The sequence below is a fragment of the Apodemus sylvaticus genome, chromosome 1, assembly GCF_947179515.1.
Source record: "Apodemus sylvaticus chromosome 1, mApoSyl1.1, whole genome shotgun sequence".
NCBI lineage: Eukaryota > Metazoa > Chordata > Mammalia > Rodentia > Muridae > Apodemus > Apodemus sylvaticus.
The window spans coordinates 38,768,681-38,794,142 of NC_067472.1; the positions used below are offsets into that span (position 1 = coordinate 38,768,681).

Genomic DNA, 25,462 nt, shown 5'->3' on the forward strand with positions numbered 1-25,462 from the left:
CTTTTCTCTGTCCTGGTACTCCCCTACAATGCTGGATCAAGCCTTTCCAGGATTAGGGCTCTCTTCTTCCTTCTTCATGGGAATCATTTGATATGCTAATTGTATCTTCAGTATTCAGAGCTTCAGGGCTAATTAATATCCACTTATCAATGATTGCATTCCATGTGTATTCTTTTGTGATTGTGTTACCTTGCTTAGGATGATATTTTTCAGTTCCATCCATTTGCCTAAAAAATTCATGAATTCATTGTTTTTAATTGCTGAATAGTACTTCATTGTGTATATATACCACATTTTCTGTATCCATTACTCCATTGAGGGATATCTGGGTTCTTTCCAGCTTCTGGCTATTATAAATAAGGCTGCTATGAACATAGTGGAGCATGTGTCCTTATTCCATGCTGGGGAATCCTCTAGGTGTATGTCCAGGAGAGGTATAGCAGGGTCCTCTGGAAGTGTCATGCCCAGTTTTCTTAGTAACTGCCAGACTGATTTCCAGAGTGGTTGTACCATCTTATAATCCCACCAGCAGTGAAGGAGTGTTCCTCTTTCTCCACATCCTCGCCAACACCTGCTGTCTCCTGAGTTTTTAACCTTAGCCATTCTGACTGGTGTGAGGTGAAATCTCAGGGATGTTTTGATTTGCATTTCCCTAATGGCTAATGATGTTGAACATTTCTTAAGGTGCTTCTCAGCCATCCGAATTTCTTCAGGTGAAAATTCTTTGTTTAGGTCTGTACCACAGGATTCTACATTTTGTTGCATACAGGAAACACACCTCAGTGTCAAAGACAAACACTACTTTAGAGTAAAAGGCTGGAAGAAAATTTTACAAGCAAATGGTCTCAGGAAACAAGCCAGAGTAGCCATTCTAATATCAGATAAAATTGACTTTCAACCTAAAGTCATCAAAAGTGACACTGATGGACACTTCCTGCTGGTCAAAGGAAAAACACAACAAGAAGAACTCTCAATCCTGAACATCTATTCTCCAAATGCAAAGACACCCTCATTCATAAAAGAAACTTTACTAAAGCTCAAAGCACACAGTGCACCTAACACAATAATTGTGGGTGACTTCAACACTGCACTTTCCTCAATGGACCGATCAGGAAAACAGAAACTAAACAGGGACACAGTGAAACTAATTGAAGCTTTGGACCAATTAGATTTAACAGATATATATATATATAGAACATTTCACCCAAAAGCAAAAGAATATACCTTTTTCTCAGTACCTCATGGTACCTTCTCTAAAATCGACCATATAATTGGTCCCAAGACAGACCTCAGCAAATATAAGAAGATCGAAATAATCCCATGCCTCCTATCAGATCACTATGGAGTAAAAGTGGTCTTCAATAGCAATAAAAACAGCAGAAAGCCCACATACACACGGAAACTGAACAATACTCTTCTCAATGATACCTTGTTCAAGGAAGAAATAAAGAAAGAAATCAAAGACTTTTTAGAATTTAATGAAAATGGAAAATGAAGACACAACATACCCAAATCTATGGGACACAATGAAAACAGTGTTAAGAGGAAAACTCATAGCCCCCGAGTGCCTCCAAAAAGAAAATGGAGAGAGCATACACTAGCAGCTTAATGACACACCTGAAAGCCCTGGAGCAAAAAGAAGCGAATTCACCCAAAGTCATGTTATACTCAGGTGTTTTATGTGTTCCCATCTACACCTGTCTGCTCAGTCACAGGAGCAAAGATCACCATTTGCATTTCTCAAGGAAGTTGAAAAACAAACCACTCCTGAAGGGGTTAAAAAACTAGGAAGAGTCAGTACCTAGTTGAATGAGAACTTCCCATTTTATGGGAGAAACTAATTGGTTTTTATTTTCCAACAATGCATAGGAGTTACTATTTTCAGATACTTATGATGAAATAATCTGTGGCTATGAGCTATTTTTCAAGTTTTAAATGTCATCTGGAGTCAGTAATTGAAATAAGACTAAATTAAAAGAAGAATATGCTGACATTGTTGGTGATTAATTAATTTTTCTTGTATGTGGTTTTTATTTCTCCAGAGGTGGATGTCGGAAGCACGTGAACAGATGTCCCAAGTTTATGTAAATAAGGACTTTGTGGAGAAGAAGAAAAATGCCTTGGTAAATGACGAAACACTATGCTCTGGGATTTTGGAAAGGTATTTATTGTCTCTTCTTTTGCTTGTGGAACCCACACACCCCAGGTTTTATATTTATAGGAAAGAGGCATGTAATCCCAGGCATGGGCCAAATACTTGGTGGCAAGTATCTCTACTTCTGCTTAATCTCTACCCTGTTTGCAAAAGGAGTCTTTACTCTTAACTGTCAACTGTTTGAATTATTTAAGGTTCAAGTAAAACTCACATTTGATTTAGATAGTTTTCTGGCTCAGGGTTCTTACTACCTGAACCTTACTTACTTAACTATTTGAAGATTGCTTCTACAATTTACTCATGAACGTTATTTGGTGTCTATTGGTCCTGTTTGCACGTGTGTAAAATGGCATTGTTTAAATGCCTACTTCAGGGGCTTGTTCTGAAGTTTAGAAGCAATAAAGTATGGAATGTGCCTAGAAATATCACCTGATAGAATTAGGCATGTGGTCACTAGCCAAGACTGTTTGCTCTGCTGTTCTTGCAGTATTTTAAGTGTCTTTCACAGGTATTTATTTCTTTGTGGACATTCCTCCAGAGAGAGACAGAGAGAGACCTTGAGCATAGGAACTGTTTGTGGTCATGTCTGCTGCCCTACAGTAGGAGAGTGCCCCTCTAGAGAAATACTTTGAATAGACTTCGTTTTATATTGTAATTATTGAAAAATGCAGCCAAAGTAATGACAAAAGATGGTAAAAACCTCTTATCGTTTTATTATTGTTTTCAAAGTATATAAACATTGTAAGTATAAAAGTTTTTGTCCCCAAATTAGTCCCGCATGACTTTCAAATGTCAAATGTGATGGTTTTCTACATTTCTTAAAAGTTACTGTCTTGCTTACAGGGACCCTGAATTGCCTCCCACAGGCTTTCGGGAAGCTCCTATGTTATCCCCAGCAGACCCCAGAAAACCGTAAGTTGTTCCCAAACTGCTGCTGATTATATGAAATGTTGATTCAGCAACTTAGTTTACTGGAGTGAGGAATGTCCCAAGGTCAACAAAATGTCCTTTACGTGATATCTGGGACTTTACCAACAGACTATTTTTGCCCATAAAGAGGTATAGCATCAGTTAACAAAAATGACAATAGTAACAGTAATGGCTACAATAAAGAAAGTCGTGCTTATTTGTGAATTCTCCTCCTCTTCTAGCATTTACTTGCAATCTTGAAATGATAGCAGGATGGCATATGTTTGTATTGCCAGCACTAGAGACACTCCTGTGAAGGCATTGTTCCAGGTCAGCATGGGTTACATAGTGAGACCTTTCTCCAAAACAGGGAAAACAAAGGTGCATGGAAAAAAAATCAGTACTTTGTGAAGCTGATGAAATCATATGCACATGAGCAGATGATCCAAGTCACCTGTGCACACTTCTAGCCGAGGTTAAAATAAGCCGTTTAATCCCAGCACTTGGGAGGCAGAGGCAGATGGGATTTCTGAGTTCCAGGACAGCCAGGGCTACACAGAAAAACCCTGTCTAGAAAAAACAAACAAACAAACAACAACAACAACAAAACAAAAAACAAAAACAAAAACCAGAAAATAGTGTGTTGTTACCGTGATTCTCACACATGAGCCCATGTCCTTTCCATAGTGGTGTGCTTTGCTAACTTCCATGTCTTTGTTAATCCCATTTTCCAAAAGTTGCCTAAATGTATATAGCTGGTGTGGTGTCTTTTTTTTTAAGTGCCAGAGTGCTGTGGCATGCCTTTCGGAGGGGAGAAAATTTAGGCGTTAAGGAAGTTTCATTCAGGCAAGAAATACTGCCTGAGTAGTTGGTACTTAAATTCACCTGAGTTTGACTGTACAGCAAGATATGGGTGTTTTTTTATGGTTAAAGAAATGTATTTATTTGAAGGTAGCAAGAATTGCCATTCCCCAAACAATTTGTTCCTGAACCACAAATATATTCTAAATGAGGCGTCTTTAAGCAAACACATGAAGTAAGATTGTGCACTGATCAAGTGTGACCAGAGGGCTTACAGATGTTTCTTTCAACCTCTAATTGAAGCACACTGTGAGGCAGAGGCAGGAGGACTGCATGTTTGAGACCATCTGAGCTACACAGTAAGACTGTCTCTAACACACACAAATTAGGAACAAACAAAACCAAACCCACCAGGGGCTTGCAAGAATCTAACCTGCATTTCTTCTCATGATACATGGTTGAGTATTTGCTAATTTGGCATTTGTGACAGTGTCCTGGAAAGGGGCACAGCAATAAACAAAGACAATGACTGTGCAGCAAGATACAGACATTTTTGTGGGTACAGATATACATTTATTTTGAGGTTAGCAAGAATTGTCGTTCAGACCCACTCATCTTTCTAAAGAAGACACATAGCTTATAATGTTTAAGTACATGACAACATACTCAGGAGCGTGATGAGAAGTATCCTGTTACTCTTGCAGCGCTCACAGTGGTAACTGATGGTGGCCTTGTGACCATTCTGTTGGTTGCTCTACTCTATAAACTCACCTGAAATCAGCACCAGTTAGGGACTTATTCCACCTTCTCTGGTCTCTGTCCTGCAAATCCTTCATTTGGAAATGGTGTTGCTTGTCTTCATCCTCTGATTTTCTTGGCTATTCTCTCTCTCTCTCTCTCTCTCTCTCTCTCTCTTACTTTGTTTTATTTTGTAACATCTATTTTTCTTTATTTTGAATTCTCCTTTGTTACCCGAGTTCACACCCACAGGAAGTTTTCCTCTGTGTTTGGGATATTAATAACTATTTTTCTTAATTTTCTTCCTCTTGAATGTGTGTGTGTGTGTGTGTGTTTCCAGTTTTTTCACTTGTGAGTTTTCTATTCTGGAGGCATTTTCTAAGCGGGCAACCATTCTTTGGCCAGTTATGGTTGTGATTAGTGGTGGGACCAGAAGCCCTGAGGCTTCCTAACTTGGAGCTTCCCTGGAGGGATCTACAGGAGGCCATTCTTTCAAAACAACTTCTCAGGGCAGGTTCCAAAGGGAGGCTCCTAGTCTTTCAGTTGGTGGGTGACAACCCTTTAGCTTGGAAGGCAAGGGCAATCTTGCTGGGACATCAGTACTAAATCTGCACTGTATAGTCACTAGATTGTGTAGTTGACCAAGGGCTTTCTCTTTCCTGTGAGAACATCTCCTGCTGAGGAGGGGTGGGGCTAGGACAGAGGGAGGAGGGTTAAAGCTTTACAGCAAAGCAAATATTTTCTCACAATTCCTTTGCTGATTTAGGATTAACATTTCTAAACTAGGGATCAACTATTCCTCTTCTCTTGAGCTCTAAAAGGTTGTTTCTCTTGTCTCTTCTGTTCTCTGTATTCTTGTGGGTTCTAATTTCTAAAAGATGGTAAAAATAACATTTTTAAAAGTTTATTTTATTTTTGAGATTAGAACATAATTATACTGTTTTCTCCCTAAAAAACAAAACAGTTCCATGTATTCCATACTCTCTTTCAAATTCATGGCCTTTCCCCACAGTAATTGCTGTTCTCTCTCTCTCTCTCTCTCTCTCTCTCTCTCTCTCTCTATGTCTCTCTCTGTGTGTGTGTATGTGTGTGTGCATATGTATATTTCTAAATAAATAAATACAATCTGAAGTTTTAATGGTGTCTTTGAGGAAGCAGGATTGATGTACATCTTCAAGTTTAATTCTGATACCATGCGGTCTCTCCTGACCACCTTCTTACACTGTCTCCCCCATTCCTGTGACCTGGTTAAGTCCTTCCTTGGGGGTGACCATAGCACTGTGCTCCTCTTTTGTCTAAGCACTGCTCATATTTTTGTGTAATGATTTTGATTCCTGTCTTTCTTGCTAAGTTCCATGCTCCAAAGGGCAAGGCTGACACGCCTCCATCCCCTGTGGGTTCTGGGCTGTGACGAGCTATATGCTATAGCTATGGCATTGTTACATCTTTGACAAATTGTTTATTTCTATGGCTGCACCACAAATTACATGGGAAGAGGAACGTCAAATTCCTCTTATTTGATTTAGGGATTCAAGGCCTATAGATTCAAAATTTTCAAATCTATTTTAGTAAATGCTTTAGAACACAATTCTTCTAGAAAGCAGCACTAGTTTGAATTGCAAGAATTACTTGTTTGTGTAATTTGATTTGTGCATATGAGCAAGTAAATAAATATGTGAGCAACTTCTAACCCTCTTCAACTAATTCTATATGAAATTCTTCCTTTCAGTGAATGTGCATTAATTACAGGATGCCACACACAGCAGAATTCTGCGCTGGTTTGAAATCTACTCTCTTGAATATTAAAAGTCCTTTTGCTGTTTGCTAGCGGTACAGTCGAGAAAGTTAAATGTCAGCTTTAAAAGGCAATGAATAAGAATGAGTTTGCTCAATGGACCAAAATAATGTACTGCAGCTTATAAAAGAAAAGCTGTATTCATAATGTAAATTTAAACTTCATGCTACCTCTTAAGGAAAAAAATTAGAATGTGGATATAGCCTTATTCTTTAGGAGCCGTTGTTACCTTAATTTCTAGGTAATGCCATTTATGTTACAATGGTGCTGGCTTGTCTGCTTTCATTATCTTACAACCCATGGCGGCTACATCACTTTGCACTAATATGAAGAAAACACTATTTATTCATAAATTGGTAGCAGATACCTCAATGAAACACTAGATATAAGAACAACTATAGTATTTGCTACCATTGCCTTAACATTACAGACTTTAGCTAGGGAAAGAGGCTCTTTGAGTAATGTGTTCTTCACAGGCTATGGGCTGAGGAAAAATTATCATAGAGAAATGTGATGGCTTGTCTTGATTTGTTAATTTGATGGTATCTGTAATCAACTAAAACAAACCGTTGGGCACTCCTGTGAGATTTACTTGATTAGATTATTTGAAGGAGGAAGACTCATCCTAAAATTTGAGTTGTACCTGTCAGAAGCTGTCCTTTGTTGATGTGAGAACCAATTTCATTGGAGTTCTAATACAGACCAAACCCCAGCATCTCTGTAGAAATCCTCCAGGCCTTCAGCTCCATCTTGGGACCACTGGGACATGCAGCATCATGTACCGAGCAACTGATTATTCCCGTCTCCATTATGAGACAGACAGCCATTGTTGAACTGCCATCGCATCCTGTAAAACAATCTATTAACTCCCACTTTTATAAATATATTTTTTCTATCAGTTTCGTTTCCTTCGAGGACCCAGAGTAACACAAGAAATCAGTTAGATGGAGACTACAATCGACACTGAAGACACAAACTTGAAATGACATTTGTAGACTTGGAGGCCGAGTTATCTAGTGTTTGCCTTGAGATTCAGCCATATTCTTTCTTACCAATGAGTTTCCCAAGGCATTGGCCATGACCAGTGATGGGAAAGTTGAAAAATTAAGGATGCTCCAAGAACTTTTAGATACTAACAGTGCTCTTTTGCTTCTGGTTTTCGAGATACAATCTTGAATATATGTTACTTTTATTTCATGTATACATTCAAGGTAAAGACAGTGGTGGGAAGGCACAGTTCCTTAATACATATAGGGAAGAGAATGAGAACATGCATTACAAAATATGCTAACTTAAGTTTTTTCTTTGCCTTTAAAGTAAATTTAACTTAATTTAGACGTACTATTTATGAGGAATGGGAAACTTGTAAGTGGGTTCTTGACTCTCTGATTATCTAAGACAAACTCATTTTATGTGAAGGTCTTAGCTATCAGAAGACACACACATACAAACACACCCATACACACATACACATCTACACACAAACACACATCTATGTGTAGTTCTTAGGAGAAATCAGGGCTGCCTACCTACTACCTGCCTGCCTTCCTTCCTTCTTTTTTTTCCTGTTTTGAATAGTGAAAATTCAATTCTGGCACAAGGTATTTGTGGTGTAAGAAGTAAGAAGCTGGCATTAATTGAAAAAAATCCAGTACTGAGCACCCATTGTGAGTGGAGAAATACCCAAAGAAGGCTGCACAAGGTCAACTCTTAGTCCTACATCTCATCATTGTTATATCTCCTGTGACAGCAATTGAAGCATATTTATTGAAACTTTGTAATAAATACGTCTTGTTTCCATAATATAGAAGAAAAATTAATAGTATATTGGTCACTGGGTAGCTTTTGATACAAATGACTTCTCAGAATAAGAACAGTATAATAGGGAACCTGGAACCTGCTTCTGGGCCTGTCCAGAACCTACTAGGTGACCTTGTTCTTGGCTAATAAACCTCTCTTGTTTCCATCTGGAACATGAAGGGTTTGAGCCAAATGATCTGTTAAATCCTTTTCCTGTACTAATTTAATGGCTGCAAGGGGAAAGGTATCTAAATAGGCAAATTAAATGAGACCAAAAGGTAGTTGAGGCAGTTAAGTGCCCATTACTGACAAGGAGCTCCTCTCCATTTGTGTGAAGTGGGCTCTTTACAGCAAGCTCAGACGACTGCTGCAATTCTGGTAGTTCATTCCTCTCGTGAGGCAGCCAGCATCTCTAAAATCTGCTGCACTCCTGGGAGGAAAGGGGAACTGCATATAAATCACAAGACTGTTTTTATTCTCTTTGTCTTTTCCCTTCTAGAAGTATGAAGGAAGGCATTTGTTTTCTTTCCTGCTTACTGCGTAATGGCTTGTCTCTTGGTGAAATACCATCTTGTTGCTGAACATATTTTGAGAAAGAAAACATTGTAAGAAAAATGTCCCTGTGAAGATGCGGAGTAGATGATAATAAAGAAATCATGACAGGAGTGTGGGGGTGGAGGAAAATGGCAGAATGAAAAGGAAAGAGATCTGAACCTCATTCTTCTCTCCAGATCCTGTAGGACCTTTACCTTTGTGTGTCTAGGCTTGTTCTCTTGGGAAGCCCTTGCTTTCATCCATTGTAATTCAGCTAGGCCATGTGATGTCTAGGTTGAGTCTGTTCCTTTTACCCTCCCATAAGCCCAGGTGTTGGTCACATGATCCAGACTGGGATATTTAGGAGGCACATTATAATAGTACATGGAGTTTGGGGACATTGCCTCTTCCTGCTCTAGTTTCAAGTTCAGAGGACATTCTGCTCCTGGGAAATAGCTATCTCTAAATAAGGTTAAGCAGACCCAGAAAGCAGACATTTTTAAGATGACCTGTTGTATATGCTAGTATTTCCCTTCATTACTCAAGTTTTAGTTGGTCTCCAATAACTTGTAAATATGAGAGTAAAACTAATGAAAGCTAAGATTCCCAAGTAGCTATGTATCAACACTATTCCAATGACTTCGTGTATGTTAATTCATTTCTCATGAGAGTTCTCTAAACTGATCTCATCATTTTCATTCTGTGTAGAATAAAACATATGCACAGAGACCAAACTAATATGTCCAAACCCTCACAGGTGGTATTTAGTAACAAGCCAGGACCTGAGTTGAGACATTTAGATGTTGATGAGATGACTCAGCAGGGAAAGGCACTTGCCACCAAATCTGATGACCTGAGTTCAATTCCCAGGATGTACATAATGGAAAAAGAGAACTGATTCTTGGATATTGCTTTTGCATGTCCACAACCATGCCATGGCATGTGAGCACATCCACCACCCACACACAACAATAAATATAATAATTTATTAACACCAAAACTTAGGGTCTGAGATGTGTGTTGTTCAGCAGAACATGGGGATAATAATTGCTACATTAGGCGGGTTGTGCCCTGAGCCCTGGGGCACTGTTTGTACATGAGGATGTTTTATTTCAAGAATCTGATCTGATTGCATTTAAGAAGGCCTGTTTTCTGAACCAGATAAGCCATTGGTATAATTTATGTACAGGGCAGCATAACCCCTGAGTCCAATTCTCCAGGCATGTGAACTTGGGATGGGGATGGAGTGTAAGTTGAGAATCCTAAGTCCTGAGGACAAGGAGCTCTGGGTGTCTGAGGGTGGAAGACTATGACATCCCAGCACACGGAGAATAGAAATGGTCCTTGTGCTTTGGGTTCAGTTAAGACTGTTCCTGGACTGGATGATGTGCACTCACATTCAGTCTCATTCAAATACTAATCTCTTTCAGCCCCACAGGTATACACAGAAATAATGTTGTACTAACTCTCTAGGTATCTATTGGCCCCATCAAGTTAACTAAAATTAACTATTATGGACACTAAGCTTCTAAAATTTATTTTTTAAAGAAGTGGAGCTATTGGTTACTTGGGCATGCATAGATTATAGCTAGATACTTTTTCTCATATAAGGCAGGGATCCTGTGATTATCCTTCTGGGCCTGGAGTTGGCTGTCTGCGGTACAGAGTGATGGTTCCTTTCTAGTTGACTGAATTTGTTGAAATGACTTCAGAGCCAACTAATTACCATTTTTCTTCACATTACTCCTGTCTGTGATGTACCCTTCTCAGCTGATGTATATGCTCCCAAATCAGTGAGATGCTTTTCCTTATAGGAATATTTGGGGTAGTGGTACAAGTCCTGATTTGATATGAGATTTGGGTTCTGTGTCTCGGCAAGGCATGTTTTATCACTTAGTAATAACTTGTTCCATTTGCTATCATTGCATGATAATTCAAATAATTTGATAACAAAATTTATGTCAGAGCACATGATACAGTGACTCTTGGATCTAGAGGTTTGGTTTAATAGCTGACAAATGGCTGATTCACACTGTGCTTTGTTCCCTATTTAGCATCTACATCCAAATCCATTACAGTAGCTTTTCAAGTTCCATCAACTAAGTTGGATCTCTTGGGTTTTCAGATATGCTCAACAAGGTAATCAAGAGAGTAGAGTTAACCATCCTTGATCGCCTATTGTGGTTGTCAGCTTTTCAGGTGGCTACAGTAGTTCCTCCTCTCCATTTGACAGAGTCACCAGTTATTTGCCTCCCTCTACTGCTGGGCTGGCTTTGTGAAAGTTGTGACAGAGTGTTGCAGAAATGAGGTTCCAAACTTCTCGGTACAGACTTATAAAACCAGTTTCTGATTCTTGGATTCTAACTGATATCCTGTGAAGCTTAAAATGCATACAGCAGTCACATGGAGGTAAGATAACAATCTATATCAACATCTCCCGCTGAATTCTTACATTATAATAAGAAAAATTACCAAGAGTCAAAGTGAGCTGTCTTGGTTAGTACAGTGGTTCTGACGTCACATGGAACAGAAAACACAGCTGAGCCCAATCACCCCACCAAATAATCAGAGATAATAAAGTGGCTGTTTTGTGCTACTAGCTTTGAATCTACAGAGATAGATAATTGAGAACCTTCATGTATCTAAGCAACATGCTTATGTAGTTATTTCTTCCAATATTTAGACCTATAGGAATATTTTTCCATTGCTATGTTAAGATATATGCAGGTCAAATGTCAGGGACTCATGAACTAGTAAAGCAGGTGGATGAGAGAATAACTTAAAATGGGCTAAAGACTTATATAATTCTGGAAACTATGAAAATCCCAGAGGAAAACACAGGAGAAAAATCCCTTGTCTTTGGTCTTGACAATAACTTAGTGAAAAGAATATAAAAGCATAGACAATGGAAACAAAATTAAGTAAATAATATTTCATCAAACTAAAGAGCTAATGCACAGCAAAATAACCAGCAAAATAAGAAAGTGTTTATAAGTCTTAACTGACATGGGGTTAATACCTGAAATAATTAACTCTTTTATCATTTAAAGTGGGCAATAAATCCAACAGCCATTTTTAAAAGACGTATAGATGATGATGGGGATATGAAAAGGTGCTCAGTCTGCCTAATCAGGAAAATTAAAATTAAATCCAAGCCCTGAGTATTCAGTCAGTAAAGTGGTTGCATGAGTTACCTGAGTTTGATGTCTAGTACACTTGCAAAAAGTTGGGTATGGTATCATGTGCTTTTAACATCAGTGCTGAGGAGGTGGAGTCAGAAAGACCCTGGAGCCCAGTGATAGGAGGATTCGTGGTGCTCATTGGTCAGTTGCAGAAGGACACCTGAAGCTCATTGGTCTGTGTCAGGGGTGATACCTGGAACTCATTGGTCAGTTACAGGACACCTGGAGCTCACTGTCAATGAAGGAGGATGCCTGGAATTCAGGCTAGCCAGCTAGTCTAATGGGTGAGGCCGTGTCTCAACAAACAGGATGGCTAGCTCCTAAGGAGCAAAGCCTATGGCTGACTTCTGACCTCCATATGCACATGCACACATATGCACACATACACACACAACCAAAGCCATGAAGAAATACCGCCTCATTCCTGTTAAGATACAAAGAGACAAAAGTGACAAGTTTGGCTATGCATATGGAGGAACTGGAACTTTTTTATGTGTCTGGGCATGTAAAGTTTATAGGATGTTGTGAAAAACAGTGTAGCAATTACTCAATATTTATCAAATACAACCATTCTATGATGTGGTGTCCCCATTTTTGTGTATAGACCCAAAGGAAATGAATTGATATTTCACAGAGGGTTCTATACACTGGATTTTATATGTATTTTTATATTTTATGTATAGTGGTATACATATACAGTGGAGCCTTAAACATAGAAATTCTATTTTGAAAACATAGGTGAAATCAGAAAGCATCATGTTAAGTAAACTATGATTTTTTAGTAAAAATCATAGTTTAACTATGTTAAGTAAGTTAAGTATGTTAGTTAACTATGTTAAGTAAAAACACAAAGCTATACTGAACTGTGTCATTTATATATGAAATCTAAAAGGTGGAGTTCCTAGAAGCAGATTATAGAATGCTAGTTACCAGGGCCTAGAAGGTGGAATATGTGGAAGAATGTTGATCCAAGGGTATACAATTTCTATCCTGAAGAATGAATAAATTCTAGAGATCCATTCTACTGTTAGGAGTTTTAGTTAATGCTTTAGGATTGCAAATGTGACATTTGCTAAGAGAGTACATCATGAGTATTCAATCCCCAAAATAAAAGGCAACAGTGAGACAATATTTTTGTGAGCTTCACTGTACTGATAGTGTTAATATTAATTAATTATTAATATTAAATAATTAATATTAATACTGTATTCATGGATAGCATGAAAACATCATACAAACATAAGCATTCTTCATTTAACAAAAAGAAAAAAACAGAGCCCATGAAGAGGTGTGAAGATTTTCAAATTGTCATAGTGGGGGGGGGGGGGCTTCACACACATCTGTCATTTCCTAATGTCCCAGGGCAGAGTTCTAGGGAGAGTAACACCTGAGCTGCCAGATCAGTGGGAACAAAAGACATAGGGAAGATAGGGTACACAGAGTCAGGGAGAATGCGGCCTACATTGGGGTGAATCTGCAGTTACAGTATCATAAGTTAAATAGTTGTCATTTGGCCAATACTTACAATCACTTCAAGTCTTCAGCTTGTCTCTATGCACAGAGATAGAGGTAGAGCTATGGTTTAAAGAAAATAGGAACCCTCTAGAATCACAGAAACCTTTGTTGCTGTCTATATTTGATTCTGTGCATTCATTTACATAAAGTAATACTTAAATGTGGATGCTTTCTTCTTTTAAATGGCTTCCAAAACTTATTAGGCTTGAGGAAACAACCCTTTGAATGACTGCCTACCTTGCACCAGGATGTTTGACATTGGTAGTATAGATGCAGTAGTCAGGCTGATTTGTCTGATAGTTGAAGCTGGAAAAGTAATCAATACTGGTGTTTTGGTAAGAAAGAGGCTCAGCTAAAATAACAGAAAACTTAGTAGGTCCTGAGTAAGGGATCCAATTGGCCACCTGGCATGAACTCTAAGGGCAAGGAGTCTAAGACTGGTATCGTTAAACAACATCTTAAAGGACTGAAGTGAGCAAATTTTCATCTTTATAGTCTCAGGATGGTTCCCAAACTGCAAGCACAAAGCTATTCTAGAAGGGACAAAGTCAGGAGCTGAAAGGAAGCCCTCTCCAAGATCTTCATCTCACATTTTGTGAACAGACTCTGGAAGGGAGCTAGGCAGAGAAAAGTAAGAGAGAAGGGAGGCTAGACTAATGAATGGACCAACCTCCCAGGTGGTGTGTGCTAGGGGTAGTAGCATTGTAACTCAGACTGGGAAAGGCTTCCATGTAGAAGTGACATCTAAGCTGTGAGATCAGTGGGAGAAAAGGACACTCTTCAGCAGAGGACATAGGACATCCTGAGATACAACAAGCATGGCCTATCCTGGGGTGAGTCTGCAGTCATGACAGTTAAGGGAGCAGAACCCGAGGAATTTGGGGTTGATCATGTCAGTGATGAGAAAGGTTTTCAAGTACGGGGGAAAACCATATATTTGTGTTTAAGGAAGCACAAAGTAGCAGACAGTGGAGACCATCATTAGGAGGCTCTTGATTGCAAGTCAGGAGCCTGCTCTCCAATAATGGCAGCATGGCAGGAGAGAAGGATACAGGTTCTTGATGCATCGAGAAAGAACTGGCATTTGCTGGATTACTGGTTAATTATGGGGGTGAGGTAACTTCAGGTTGGTTCCTTGCCTCCCAGCTTAGGTAGCCAGAGGAGGACGAAGCCATGTGCTGTGGCAGCATCTCAGTCAGGTGACTGAGACTGGCGAGCAGACAGACCCATCCTTGGTTCTACTATCAGTGTCAAAGCTGCCTCCTTTCCCCAGCTTTGTCCCTTTGGTCCATTCTCCATCTTACAGCTGAGTACTGTCTTTTAAGAGTAATGAGATAATATCATTGCAGGATACTCTAGATGCAGCAATAAATCTCACCAAATAGGGCTCAGTGGGATACAGTAACTTTCCAAAAATCAGGAAGGGACCTAGAAATCAGTAGAAGTTGGTTTTTATTTTGTCTGGTCCAGTCGATGGTAGAGTGTTTCATCAATCATTATTCTGTGTTTCACACTTTAAATGTACATAACACACCCCTCATGTTTTGTCTGCATTCTCTCCTTCCTAAAGGTCATCCAAGGTCACTTGGGTGTGGTTGACCTTAACTGTGTGGAGGAAGAAATTAAAGCACAGAAATTAGGGATCTGATTGCATGTTCATTAATCCACTCATCTATTTTATAAATATTTATGGAATAAATACAAATGGGAGGTGTTAAGATGACAAGAGTTTAAATGACTGTCTGAATGTTCCAGAATGACTTAAGGGCAAAGCAGAAAGGAGAAAATTTGGCTCATGTCATTGTGTCCCTGACAGGAGGGGAGACGGCTTACAAAGCTGCTAGCGATTTTTTATCAAGTACTGACCTTGGATCAGGATAACTGCAGATTCAAATAGTCCTGCCGTTCATCTTTGCTCTCCATCATGTACTTATTAGCTTCTTAGCAGGTAGTTTCTAAAAAGCTCCCTGTATTTGGAAGCTGCTGAACTGCTAATGAATTTCATCTGACTTAATCAGGAGGTAAATGCAGGGAGAAATGACAAGAGAATTCAAATCAGTTCAATGTAAGAATGTCAGGGGAAGATGGTATCTCTTGTAACTCAGGCTAGTCTCCAACTTGCCATGCAGCCAAGAATGACCTTGGCCTCCTGATCCTCCTGCCTCTACTTCCTAAATGCTAGGATTACAAGTTGTAACCCCTGCATCTAGATCGACATGCAATTTAAAGGAAAATAATGGTTAAGAATGGGCTGTCATTTCCCAGAGCACATAAACTTTCTCCTCTCACCGGTAACATGGATACCCCTTAGCTATCAGTGGCTAGACTTGTCTTAGTAATAGGTTCTTCTACTGTTACCAGGGGAAAGATTAATTTGAAATTAATTATTTGTTTCTTTGAGTCACTCATATTTAGATAAAACCATGTGATATGGTAAGTATGTTATATACATGTTCTAGCTCTGAGGACAAAATAGGAAATAAGCAATTAAACATTAAGGTTTTCGCAAGCTAGGGGAACTCTGTGGGTTGGGGTGCACCGTCGTGTCACCCGTCTACACTTTGCCTTGTGTTCATGCTCGCGTAGATGGATATTTTAATGAATGCCACTGTTCTAATGATAAGTATCAGAGTTGCTCATCTCACAAAGCACCTTTGGTTATTCTCTGCACCTGCTAAAGGCCAACGAGGGTATGTGTGGCAAACTGTGGGTGGTAGTGGATGACAGCCAGCTGGCTGTCCAGCATCCAGACATCCCGACAGGACAGCATTGTCCTCACGGATCTACCAGCATCTGGTGTTCAGTTTTATACTTCCAGAAAGGCCGTTTTTATCTGTGCTTCACCATTTATCTGACTCATGGAGACTGACTTGTGCTCACTAAGCTAGCTTGCTCTCTCTCTCTCTCTCTCTCTCTCTCTCTCTCTCTCTCTCTCTCTCAAACACACACACACACACACACACACACACACACACTCATCCAGAATTCTAATTAGTTAAATTTGAGCACATCAGATAATTGTGTCAGCCTAATGAAGCATTCTCCCTCTGTGGAAGCCATATGGAGAGCCAGCTTATGATCTGAATGTTTAGACTCTGAACAAGGGGAATTATATGATCACAGTGATTGATGGCCACAGGGACTCTTGCAGTTGTAGGTAACAGAGACACAAGGTCATTGTAGACAAAGGGTAAATTTGTCAAAGGACCCCATGGCAAAACTAGTGGGAGAGCCTGCAATTAGGATTCCAGTCCTCTAGCATTTTCTTCCTGAAGCTTCTTCCCTGGAGACATTGCATTCTGTAGCTCCTGTCTCAGAATAGTGACTGGCCCTTTTCTTTAGGATTCTACTAAGAGAAATACCAAAAAAGATCCCTGATACTGTGGGCCTGAGTCTGACTTTGGGTCTATCAGCTCTAGACCAGGAGGGCAGAGATAAAGCTGATCCACAGGGCACAGGGTTGCTTCCAGTAGTTCCCAGTCATGGCCCAACTCTCTGTAGGCTGCCATTGAGTCTGACTGTGTATTGACACAGAGGTCTTCCAGCTATACTCTAGGCCTGACAGATCTACCTTTAACCCCATATTCACAGGATTTCTGATATACCAAGAGCATATGATTACTCATTTTTTTCACATCTTCATAGACGTTTATAAAGGTTCTTTGTTAATAATCAAATGTAGATAAAATTGTACTGCATTGAATTTTTTACTTTACACTCCACTAACTACTGGATGTATAATTGAATTTATTGTTCAACAGCAATGACCCTTCCTGATTTCTTCTGCAAATCTTTTTTGTGTAGCTTCAGCTGATTTTCCTTTTGGGATTTTTAAAAACTCATTTACAAAAGTTTTAACGTTTTTATTCTGGGGAGTAATTCTGTCTAGGTAAAATGTATGCACATATCTTCTTTGAACTTTCTTTGTAACTTTATGTGTGGCTTTGTTTTGACCATTAGAAGAAAAGACATACTATATGAAATATCAAACTGTCAACCTCTTAGAAGCTGCATATCTCATATATAATGCCCATGCATGCTTGTAACATGAGACTTGCTAGTTGTTGCAGCATTATTGTGTTCACCATTTTGTCACTGAGCCCTTTCCATCAGAGCTGCACAGCCACACTTAAACAGCTGGATTTCTGAGCTCTGGAGTCTATCCTGCTGGTCTGTTTGTATACTCCTTCAGCAATAGCACCATCTAATTACTGTGACATTGTACTACTCCTTTGTACCTTGTGGAGTGAGTTTAACCAGTTTGTTCTTCTTTTCCAAATTGTCAACATTCCACACCATATTCTGTGGAATATGTGTCTATTAGGAATTTTTTTGGCAAGGTCCAAGAAATGCCTTATATTCTGATTCAGGACATTTAATCAGTCAGGTGGAAAAACTGTCATCATCTCATTCATAAGTAAACAATTATTCTATGGTCAACAAAATTTTGTAAGTTCTCCTTTGTATATGTATCCTATAACTTTCATTATATCTATTCTTCTAGGAGACTTGGAGAATGTGGTACAATTGTGAGCACTTTCTACCTTCACATTGGCCATTCTTTGTTTGCTGGTACATGGATAATCTCCATTTGTATAACAATCTTGTATCTTATAACCTTGTTTGGATTTGCTTGGCATGATTTGTGGATTCTCTGGGATTTTTTTATTTTTTTCATCTTTGGAGAGCAACATTTTGCATGCCTACTCTAAGTATTGTAGTACACTTATTCTTGTTTCATTTTCTGGGCTCTGCAGTACACCTTCAAAGAAACAGACTGAGAGAGGGCTCTGTCAGTGATGGGGAGCATTTCTGGAGGAAAGGATATTCATGAGCATAATTTTGATTCTCACTGTCCTCGTAGTAGAATTACCTATTTCTGCTTATTTTAATTATGTTGGGTTTCCCTGGACAACCCCAGGTCATCCCATCCAGGTAATACTGGGATGTGTGGGAAGTTTGCTCATTATCTTAGTTCAAGGGTGCCATCTTCTGTTAGACCACTGAAGCAATGTTTAATTGACACTTGGGGTGGGGCAGGAAGTGGAGCCTGCTACCACCATGGGGCTGCATTACAGCTCCAAGATCCTCAATTTCTTAGTTGCCTCTCTGTTCCCAGAACAGTGACTTCTCAGACCTGTCGTTCTGTTCATTCCTGCTTGAAAACAGTGGTTCAAATCCTCCCATCACACAACTTCTCCCCATCAGGGTAGGATGATGTTTCTGGAGGTGAAGTCCATGGTGTTCTGTCTACCCACAAGCCCTTGCTACCTTCTCTTACCCTGTAATCTCTGCCAGAATCTGGTCCTGTGTGGGCTTTGATTTAGCTCTATAGGTAGGATTTTTAAAAACCTATCCACATACAATTTGAAGCTTATAGGGTCAAAGTCAAGATGATAGTAAATGTGAAGTTCCTCTCTAGTTTTTATTCACAATTCTAGAATCAGAAAATCCTTCTCCTATAAAAGAAAATGGAGTGCTCCAGTGAGCTAAGTGGACAAGGCTGTTTTGATAAAGGGTACTGAAGGGAACAAAGACAAAAGACTTGAATCGCTTTTGTTCCTTGTAAAGATTAAAATAGTCTGGGTCCTCACGTCCTTGAAATAACATATGAAATAATTTAGTTGGGGCTAGCTGGCATGGAGTTTGGCACAAACAGTTCTGTTTCGATTTGATCTGTTGGGTCAGTATGAGGATTTAATATTTTTTGAGTTGCTAAGTTTTTCCTACTTCTTTAATTCTTCCTTCTTTCTTTCCTTCTTTCTTTCTTTTTCATTCTTTCTTCTTTCTTTATTTCTTTTTTTTATTTCTTTCTATTAAATTGGTCCTTTAAATTTTATTTACTGATTTGAAGATTAAATTGTTGGACATCTGATTCATTTTATGATTTTTAATTATTCTTTGATAATTTCATGCATTATAGAATTTATCTAATCACTTTCAATCTCCTCAGTCCCCTGGCTCCTGTGCCACTTGCCTGCCTTCCACCTTTTTCTTCTGGTCTTACTTTTCCTTCTTCCTAACTTTTCTGTTTTTTTCTAGCAACCCACTGAGCAGTGGGTCCAGTTAATGCTGCCTGCATACTCCCTACTATAGGGCTATTCACCAGAGCATGGCCAAAACCCCAAAGAAGAAAAATGACCTCCCTCCCCTAACAGCTACCACTTGCCAGTAGCTCTTCTCTTCATGCTGGAATGTTGATTGACTATTCAGGTCTTATGCCAATAACCACAGCTACCTTGAGTCCAAAAGAACAATGACTATGTCATGTCCGGAAGACATCATTACACAGAAGTTCTCCCCATCTTCAAGATCTTCAATTCTTTCTGCCCCCTCCTTTTGTGATATTTTCTGAGCTTTGAGGTATGTGGATGGGTATTGATAAGTAACCAATTTAGATTGAGCACTCAACAGTCACTTATTCTCAGCATGTATGACCAGTTATGAGACTCTACATTGATTGCTTCTTAGTGCAAAAGAAGCTTTCTCTGACAAAGGTTGAGAGCTGTGCTAATGTAGACATAAATTTTTACAAAATAGTTTGACAACATGACCAATTATCAAAACAGTATTAAGTGCCATCCTAGGGTCTTTGACCTCCCTAACTATGGAGTTTTTAACTATGGAGTTTTATCAGGTTTGTAGTACCAGGTATGAATTCCCTTCTGTGGAGCAATCCTCAAATCCAATTGGAAAGCTATTGGCCATTTCCATAACAGTCATGCCACTGTTGCTATGGTAGATAAGTTGGCATTATAGCAGGCAGAGTTCACTATTAGTAAGTCCATTGATTGTTTTTCTCTCCCAGTGGCTTACATAGCATCGTCTAGCACTATAAAAGCTATCTAGCAGGAAGAAAGTATCCAGGTTAGTTTTTGTTTGATTTCCTTTGTGTTCTTCAAACACTGTGTAATTGTGTCTTCAGCAAGTTATCTTACCTGCTAATTATAATCAAGACAGCCAAGAGAAATGGTAGTAGTTTGAGTTGTTTATGGAAGCCTCTAATTTAGTATCCTATGTTTCCCCCCTTAAAGGCAACCTATGTTCAGACTCCTTTTTAAACTGTATTTTTAATTAGTTTACAGAGCAGTGGGTTTTCATAAGACTTATTCATACAGTCTTAGTTTTAGTTAACCCACCCCAACCCCTCTTCCTCATTCCTTTATCCCCATTTTTGCTTAAACCTTTAACCCTAGCCTGCCCCTGTACACATACTGTGACTTTCATATTACATATGTTCTATTATCTCTACCCCCACTTTTCCCCTCTCATGTGAATTTCTATTTTTGTTCTTTCACTCAACATGTATCAAACTCAAACTCAAGCATGTATCAGAATTATCTAGAGGGATTGTTAAACTGCGGGATGCTGGGCCCTGCCCATAGAGGTTCCAATTCAGTAGACTTGGGTAGGACTTAACTGCAATAAACATCCATGGGTTTCACATCATCAGATTCAACCAATCATGGAATGAAAATAATTGAAAGAAAACTAACTCTTGGCTGAACATGTACAGACTTAAATAAATCATTATTCCTGAAACAATGAAATATTCAAACTACTTAAGATTTACATTATGTTAAGTAGTATAAGCAATCTAGAGGTAACTTAAAATATGTAGAAGGATGTAGTTGTGCTATACACAAATACAAATGTACAGAAGGTCCTTGAGCATCTGTAGAGTTTGCTATCCACTGTGTCTTCCTCCAAAACTCAAGAAAGACTGAATTCTCATGACTCTCAAGCTGTGCTGCTACTACTCAGGAAGCAACACTGAGAGAACTAGAAGCATTTGGTGGTTACCACCAGGCTAAATTTACCACCGGCACCTAGTAGCCTGCATGAACTGGATTTTGTTGTTTTGAGATTCTGGTTGAATGCTCTTGCTTTCCAAAAGAACAACAAAACCAAAATCAAACAAAGAAAAATAATAGCAAGAAGAAAAAACCCAACAAAACAACAACCCCCCCCCAAAAAACCCTAGCTATTTTCTTTGACTATCCATTTCTATAATATTGCTGAGAACACAAGTACAGTTTAATTTTTATAGAACAACTTCGTCTTTACCCAGAATTCTATAAACATAAGTTTCGTTGGGCTTGTAACTGGGATTGCCTTAGTCTCCTTAAGGTGTAAGTGTGGTGAGCCTAGGATCACTTTGCTTATTCATTACCTATAGTTAAAACTCTGAGACGGGCAGTGGTGGTACACACCTGTAATCCCAGCACTCTGGGAGGCAGAGGCAGGTGGATTTCTGAGTTCGAGGCCAGCCTGGTCTACAGAGTGAGTTCCAGAGTTCCAGGACAGCCAGGGCTATACAAAGAAACCCTGTCTCAAAAAAAAAAAAAAAAAAAAAAACAACAACAAAAAACCAAAAAAACAAACAAAAACAAAACAAAACAAAACAAAACAAAAAACAAGAAAGCTCTGCCCCATAGACTTAGGATGTCAGCTTTCTTGGTTTCCACAGTGTGTGTCTTCATCTCAATTACTCTAGGGATTTCCTTTTGAGCTCAGATAGGCATTTATACCTCGTGGAAGACAAATAATTCATCTAGCATTTCCGTGTGGTTAGGAGGTAGAGGCTGGGGCTGGTCTGTGATCTTAGACACCCGGGTGTCTATCACAGACTCTTTAGTCATTATCTAGCAGAGAATGTGGGGCATGAGGTCAAAGGACTTTTGAGGCAAAAAGTGGGTGATAGAATCTGGAGGCCACAGATCACCTAAGATGCAGACATGGGACTTGGTAGCTATAAGTATTAGTACAGGAGCACATTGAGTTGTGAAGAATTAGAAGTAATTAGATGAATGCTTGCTGAAGACAGGTAAACTGTGGAGGGCCTGGTAAGACTGGACTTAAAATCTTTCCTGAAACATGTTTGTTTCATGTCGGTATCTTTCTTTTGGGACACATTGGGTTTTTGTTTCTGACATCTTGGCTTCTGCTTCTCAGGTGTTTTTCAACAACGTACTCTGAAGATTATGTGCCACAGTATGAATATCCGCCGCCTGTAAGTACAAGAATTACATTCTAATTCTACCTGTGTATGTGATTAATCACATTTAGTGCATAAGTCAGACTTGGGGAGAATGGATTGCAGAAATTTATGATGTCTTATATTTATTAAGAGATACTGTCTGCTTGTGAGAATCAATAGGATGTATAATAGCCATGGTTGATTTTGGAAATTAATGGATGTTTTAGGGGAAAAGTATTGCAGTATCTAAGACATATTTATCACTTGTTTCTTGTTTGTGTATTGCTTACGCCCTGAATGGGACTTGCTGGAATGAAAACCATCTTCCTATTTACTTTTCTCTTATGAGCATATACAGGTATGGAACTTAATTTAGCTCTGGGAAATTGAGCATTGATTTTTTTTTTAAATCCAGTGTATTATAGATTTGAATATATTTATATTTTAACAATTAGGTAACACTACTGACTGGAAAGCCTTAGTAGTCTGTGAAAAGTGGTGGGTTGACCTCGAAAATGAAGAGCTGGGGAAGAAAGAAGAGAAAGAGAGGGAGAGAGGGGGAGAGGGAAAAAGAGGGGGAGAGAGAAAGACAGGGACAGAAGGGGAGAGGGAGACAGAAGGGGGAGAGGGAAGGGAAGAAAATATATAATAGAAACTAAATAAAACTGCATTCCTACTATATTAATGTGATTTATCTTAGCCAGTAAAACATCTCTGAGATAGATTAAAATCTAAAATAACTTAACTATTGACAAATAAGGAAAATGCTATTGTTCTCTCAAATAGTGTGGTTATCTTCTTAGAAGAATTGAGGTATTAAACTGAGAAGTAACCAAGGATGAATAAACATTTTCATTCATCCAACACTAACTAGTCGGTAAATTGTAAAGAAGCAAAACATGCAAATAATAATAGCAACACAGCATGAAATACTTTTTGAAGAGAATTTTTTCAAGGCCTATGCAAGAAATATGGCAATTTAGACCCAAAGAAATAGATTTTCTAACTTGAAGCGCTAGCTACTTCATCTTTTGTGGTCTTAAGTAACCAGGCTACTGTTAAAGGGAGAAGCAGTGGAAGAACACTGAAGGACAAGGTTCAAGATAGAGAAAACCATCTTGGGTCTCCATCTTGGCTAAGGCTGAAGTCTAACTGCAGCTTCTGGTTGATTCCAGCTCCAGAGGAACTCAAGAAGAGGATGGAGCTGTTGAGTTCTTTCATTTGCTTAACAAAAACAAAATGAAAGGTCCCAAGAGAGCTGTATGAAAGAGACAAGACTAGAAAATTAATTATAAATGAAATGCATATGTTTAATATATCTAAAATCTCCATGGATTTTGATTTCTATTAGAATTTAAGATAATAAGAATTATTTGAAAGAACAAATAGAATAAGCAAATAGGAAGGTTTGGAAAAAGTTGTAAAACTGATTTAGCTTTTATCAGTTTAGATAAGAAAACAACTTATGATACCATAAATGTTACATTCTTGCTAACTTTTCCAGTTAAAAATAACTATTTCTATGTAAAAACAGGAAATATGATAGCTTGTAGGTAGATAAATTTAACACATATAGGAACAATTAAAGCAAGAAAAATGTTGAAGATCCTATAGAAATGAACAAAAAACATGTATAGGCAATTTATATGGTTGGAAATACAATTAATCAAAAAGTAGGAAATATGAGTTAAATTAAGATTTCTTGCTAAATAAAATTGGCAATATTTTTACAAATAATGAGTGGGGATAAAGTTGGAATGAGATGGCTAGTTTTATTTCTTGTTAGGCAGAGTATGCATGTTTTCGTTCTTCCTGGAAGGGAATTTGTCGGTCTATATTAGGTTACCATTTAACCCAACAGGCCTCCTTTAAGGAAATTTCTTCAAATAAAAATAATTCAAAATAAGGATAAACGTACAGCCAAATACGATGGTCAGTGTATTATTTATAGTAGCAAAACCCAGAGAGTGCATCAATATATAGTATTAGGGATAATGTTAGTACTTTATAATCACAAGTAGCATTGTGAAGCATTTACATTGTTCATGAATAGTTCTTAATAAATCTTCACTGAAGGCTAAGAAATTAATTATGTGTGCATTTCATCAAAACTATATGAAAATATGCATAACATTAAAAACATGGAGAAGCTCTCAAAATGTTGGCAAAATTTTCCATTGAATCTGAAATTGTGATTTTCTTTGTCTTTGTATTTTTTAGAATTTTTCAATGCAACAGGACTTATAATAAAAAATTATAGTCCATGTACACATGCAAAAACTTGTTTTTAAAGGCCAATGAGATGACAAAGTATGGAGAGGCATTAACCACCAAGCCCGACAACCTAAGTTCATCCCTAGAATCCACCTGGTGTGTGTGTGGGGAACTGACACATGAAAATTGTCCTCTCACTTCCATATGCTCCATGACACATGAGTTCCCCATCCAGAATAAATAAACACAAGAAATTGCTTTAAAGCATAAGGAAATGAACACATTATTTCAAAATCAATTTCAGACCTTGTCCCTTATTTTAACAAGATCTGGTTCTATCTTTAAACAAAATGAAGTTGTGAGTTCTAATTTCATCTCTGTTGCTGTGATAAAATATAAGCTAAAAGCCCAGGTTGCAGCCCATCACTGTGGGGAAGTTACAATGGCAGGAGCTTGAAGGAACTAGTCATACTACACTGTCTTCATTATGTTTCTATTACTATGATAAGACACCATGCAAAGGTAGAGTTTATCTGGTGCTGTGTTTTGGAGTGTTAGAGTCTGAGTATCATGGTGTGGAGCATGGCAGCAGACAGGTGGGCTTGGTACTGGAGAAGTAGCTGAGAGTTTACATCATCTTGATCTACAAATATGCTTGTGTATTAGAGAAGGAGGGTTGGGCAGAGAGAGGAGAGCTAAGAGAGAGAGAGGATGAAGAGGAGAGGAGAGAAGAGGGAGAGAGAGAGAGGGAGAGAGAAGGAGGGACGGAGGGAGGGAAGGAGGGAAGGAGGAAGGGACTGGGAATGGTTAAGTATCTTCTGAAACCTCAAAAACTGCTC

At 38.6% G+C, this 25,462-nt stretch overlaps 1 protein-coding gene across 1 annotated transcript in view; it reads left to right on the top strand.

Annotated features, from left to right (window-relative positions):
• The window catches only part of Cfap95 (cilia and flagella associated protein 95), a 110,045-nt gene that overhangs the window by 69,243 nt on the left and 15,340 nt on the right, over nucleotides 1–25,462 (top strand). Inside the window, exons 3-5 of the mRNA XM_052188270.1 lie at nucleotides 2,043–2,161; nucleotides 2,999–3,067; nucleotides 22,385–22,442. Of these exons, the coding sequence (XP_052044230.1) occupies nucleotides 2,043–2,161; nucleotides 2,999–3,067; nucleotides 22,385–22,442 (246 nt within the window). The remainder of the gene's footprint in view (nucleotides 1–2,042; nucleotides 2,162–2,998; nucleotides 3,068–22,384; nucleotides 22,443–25,462) is intronic.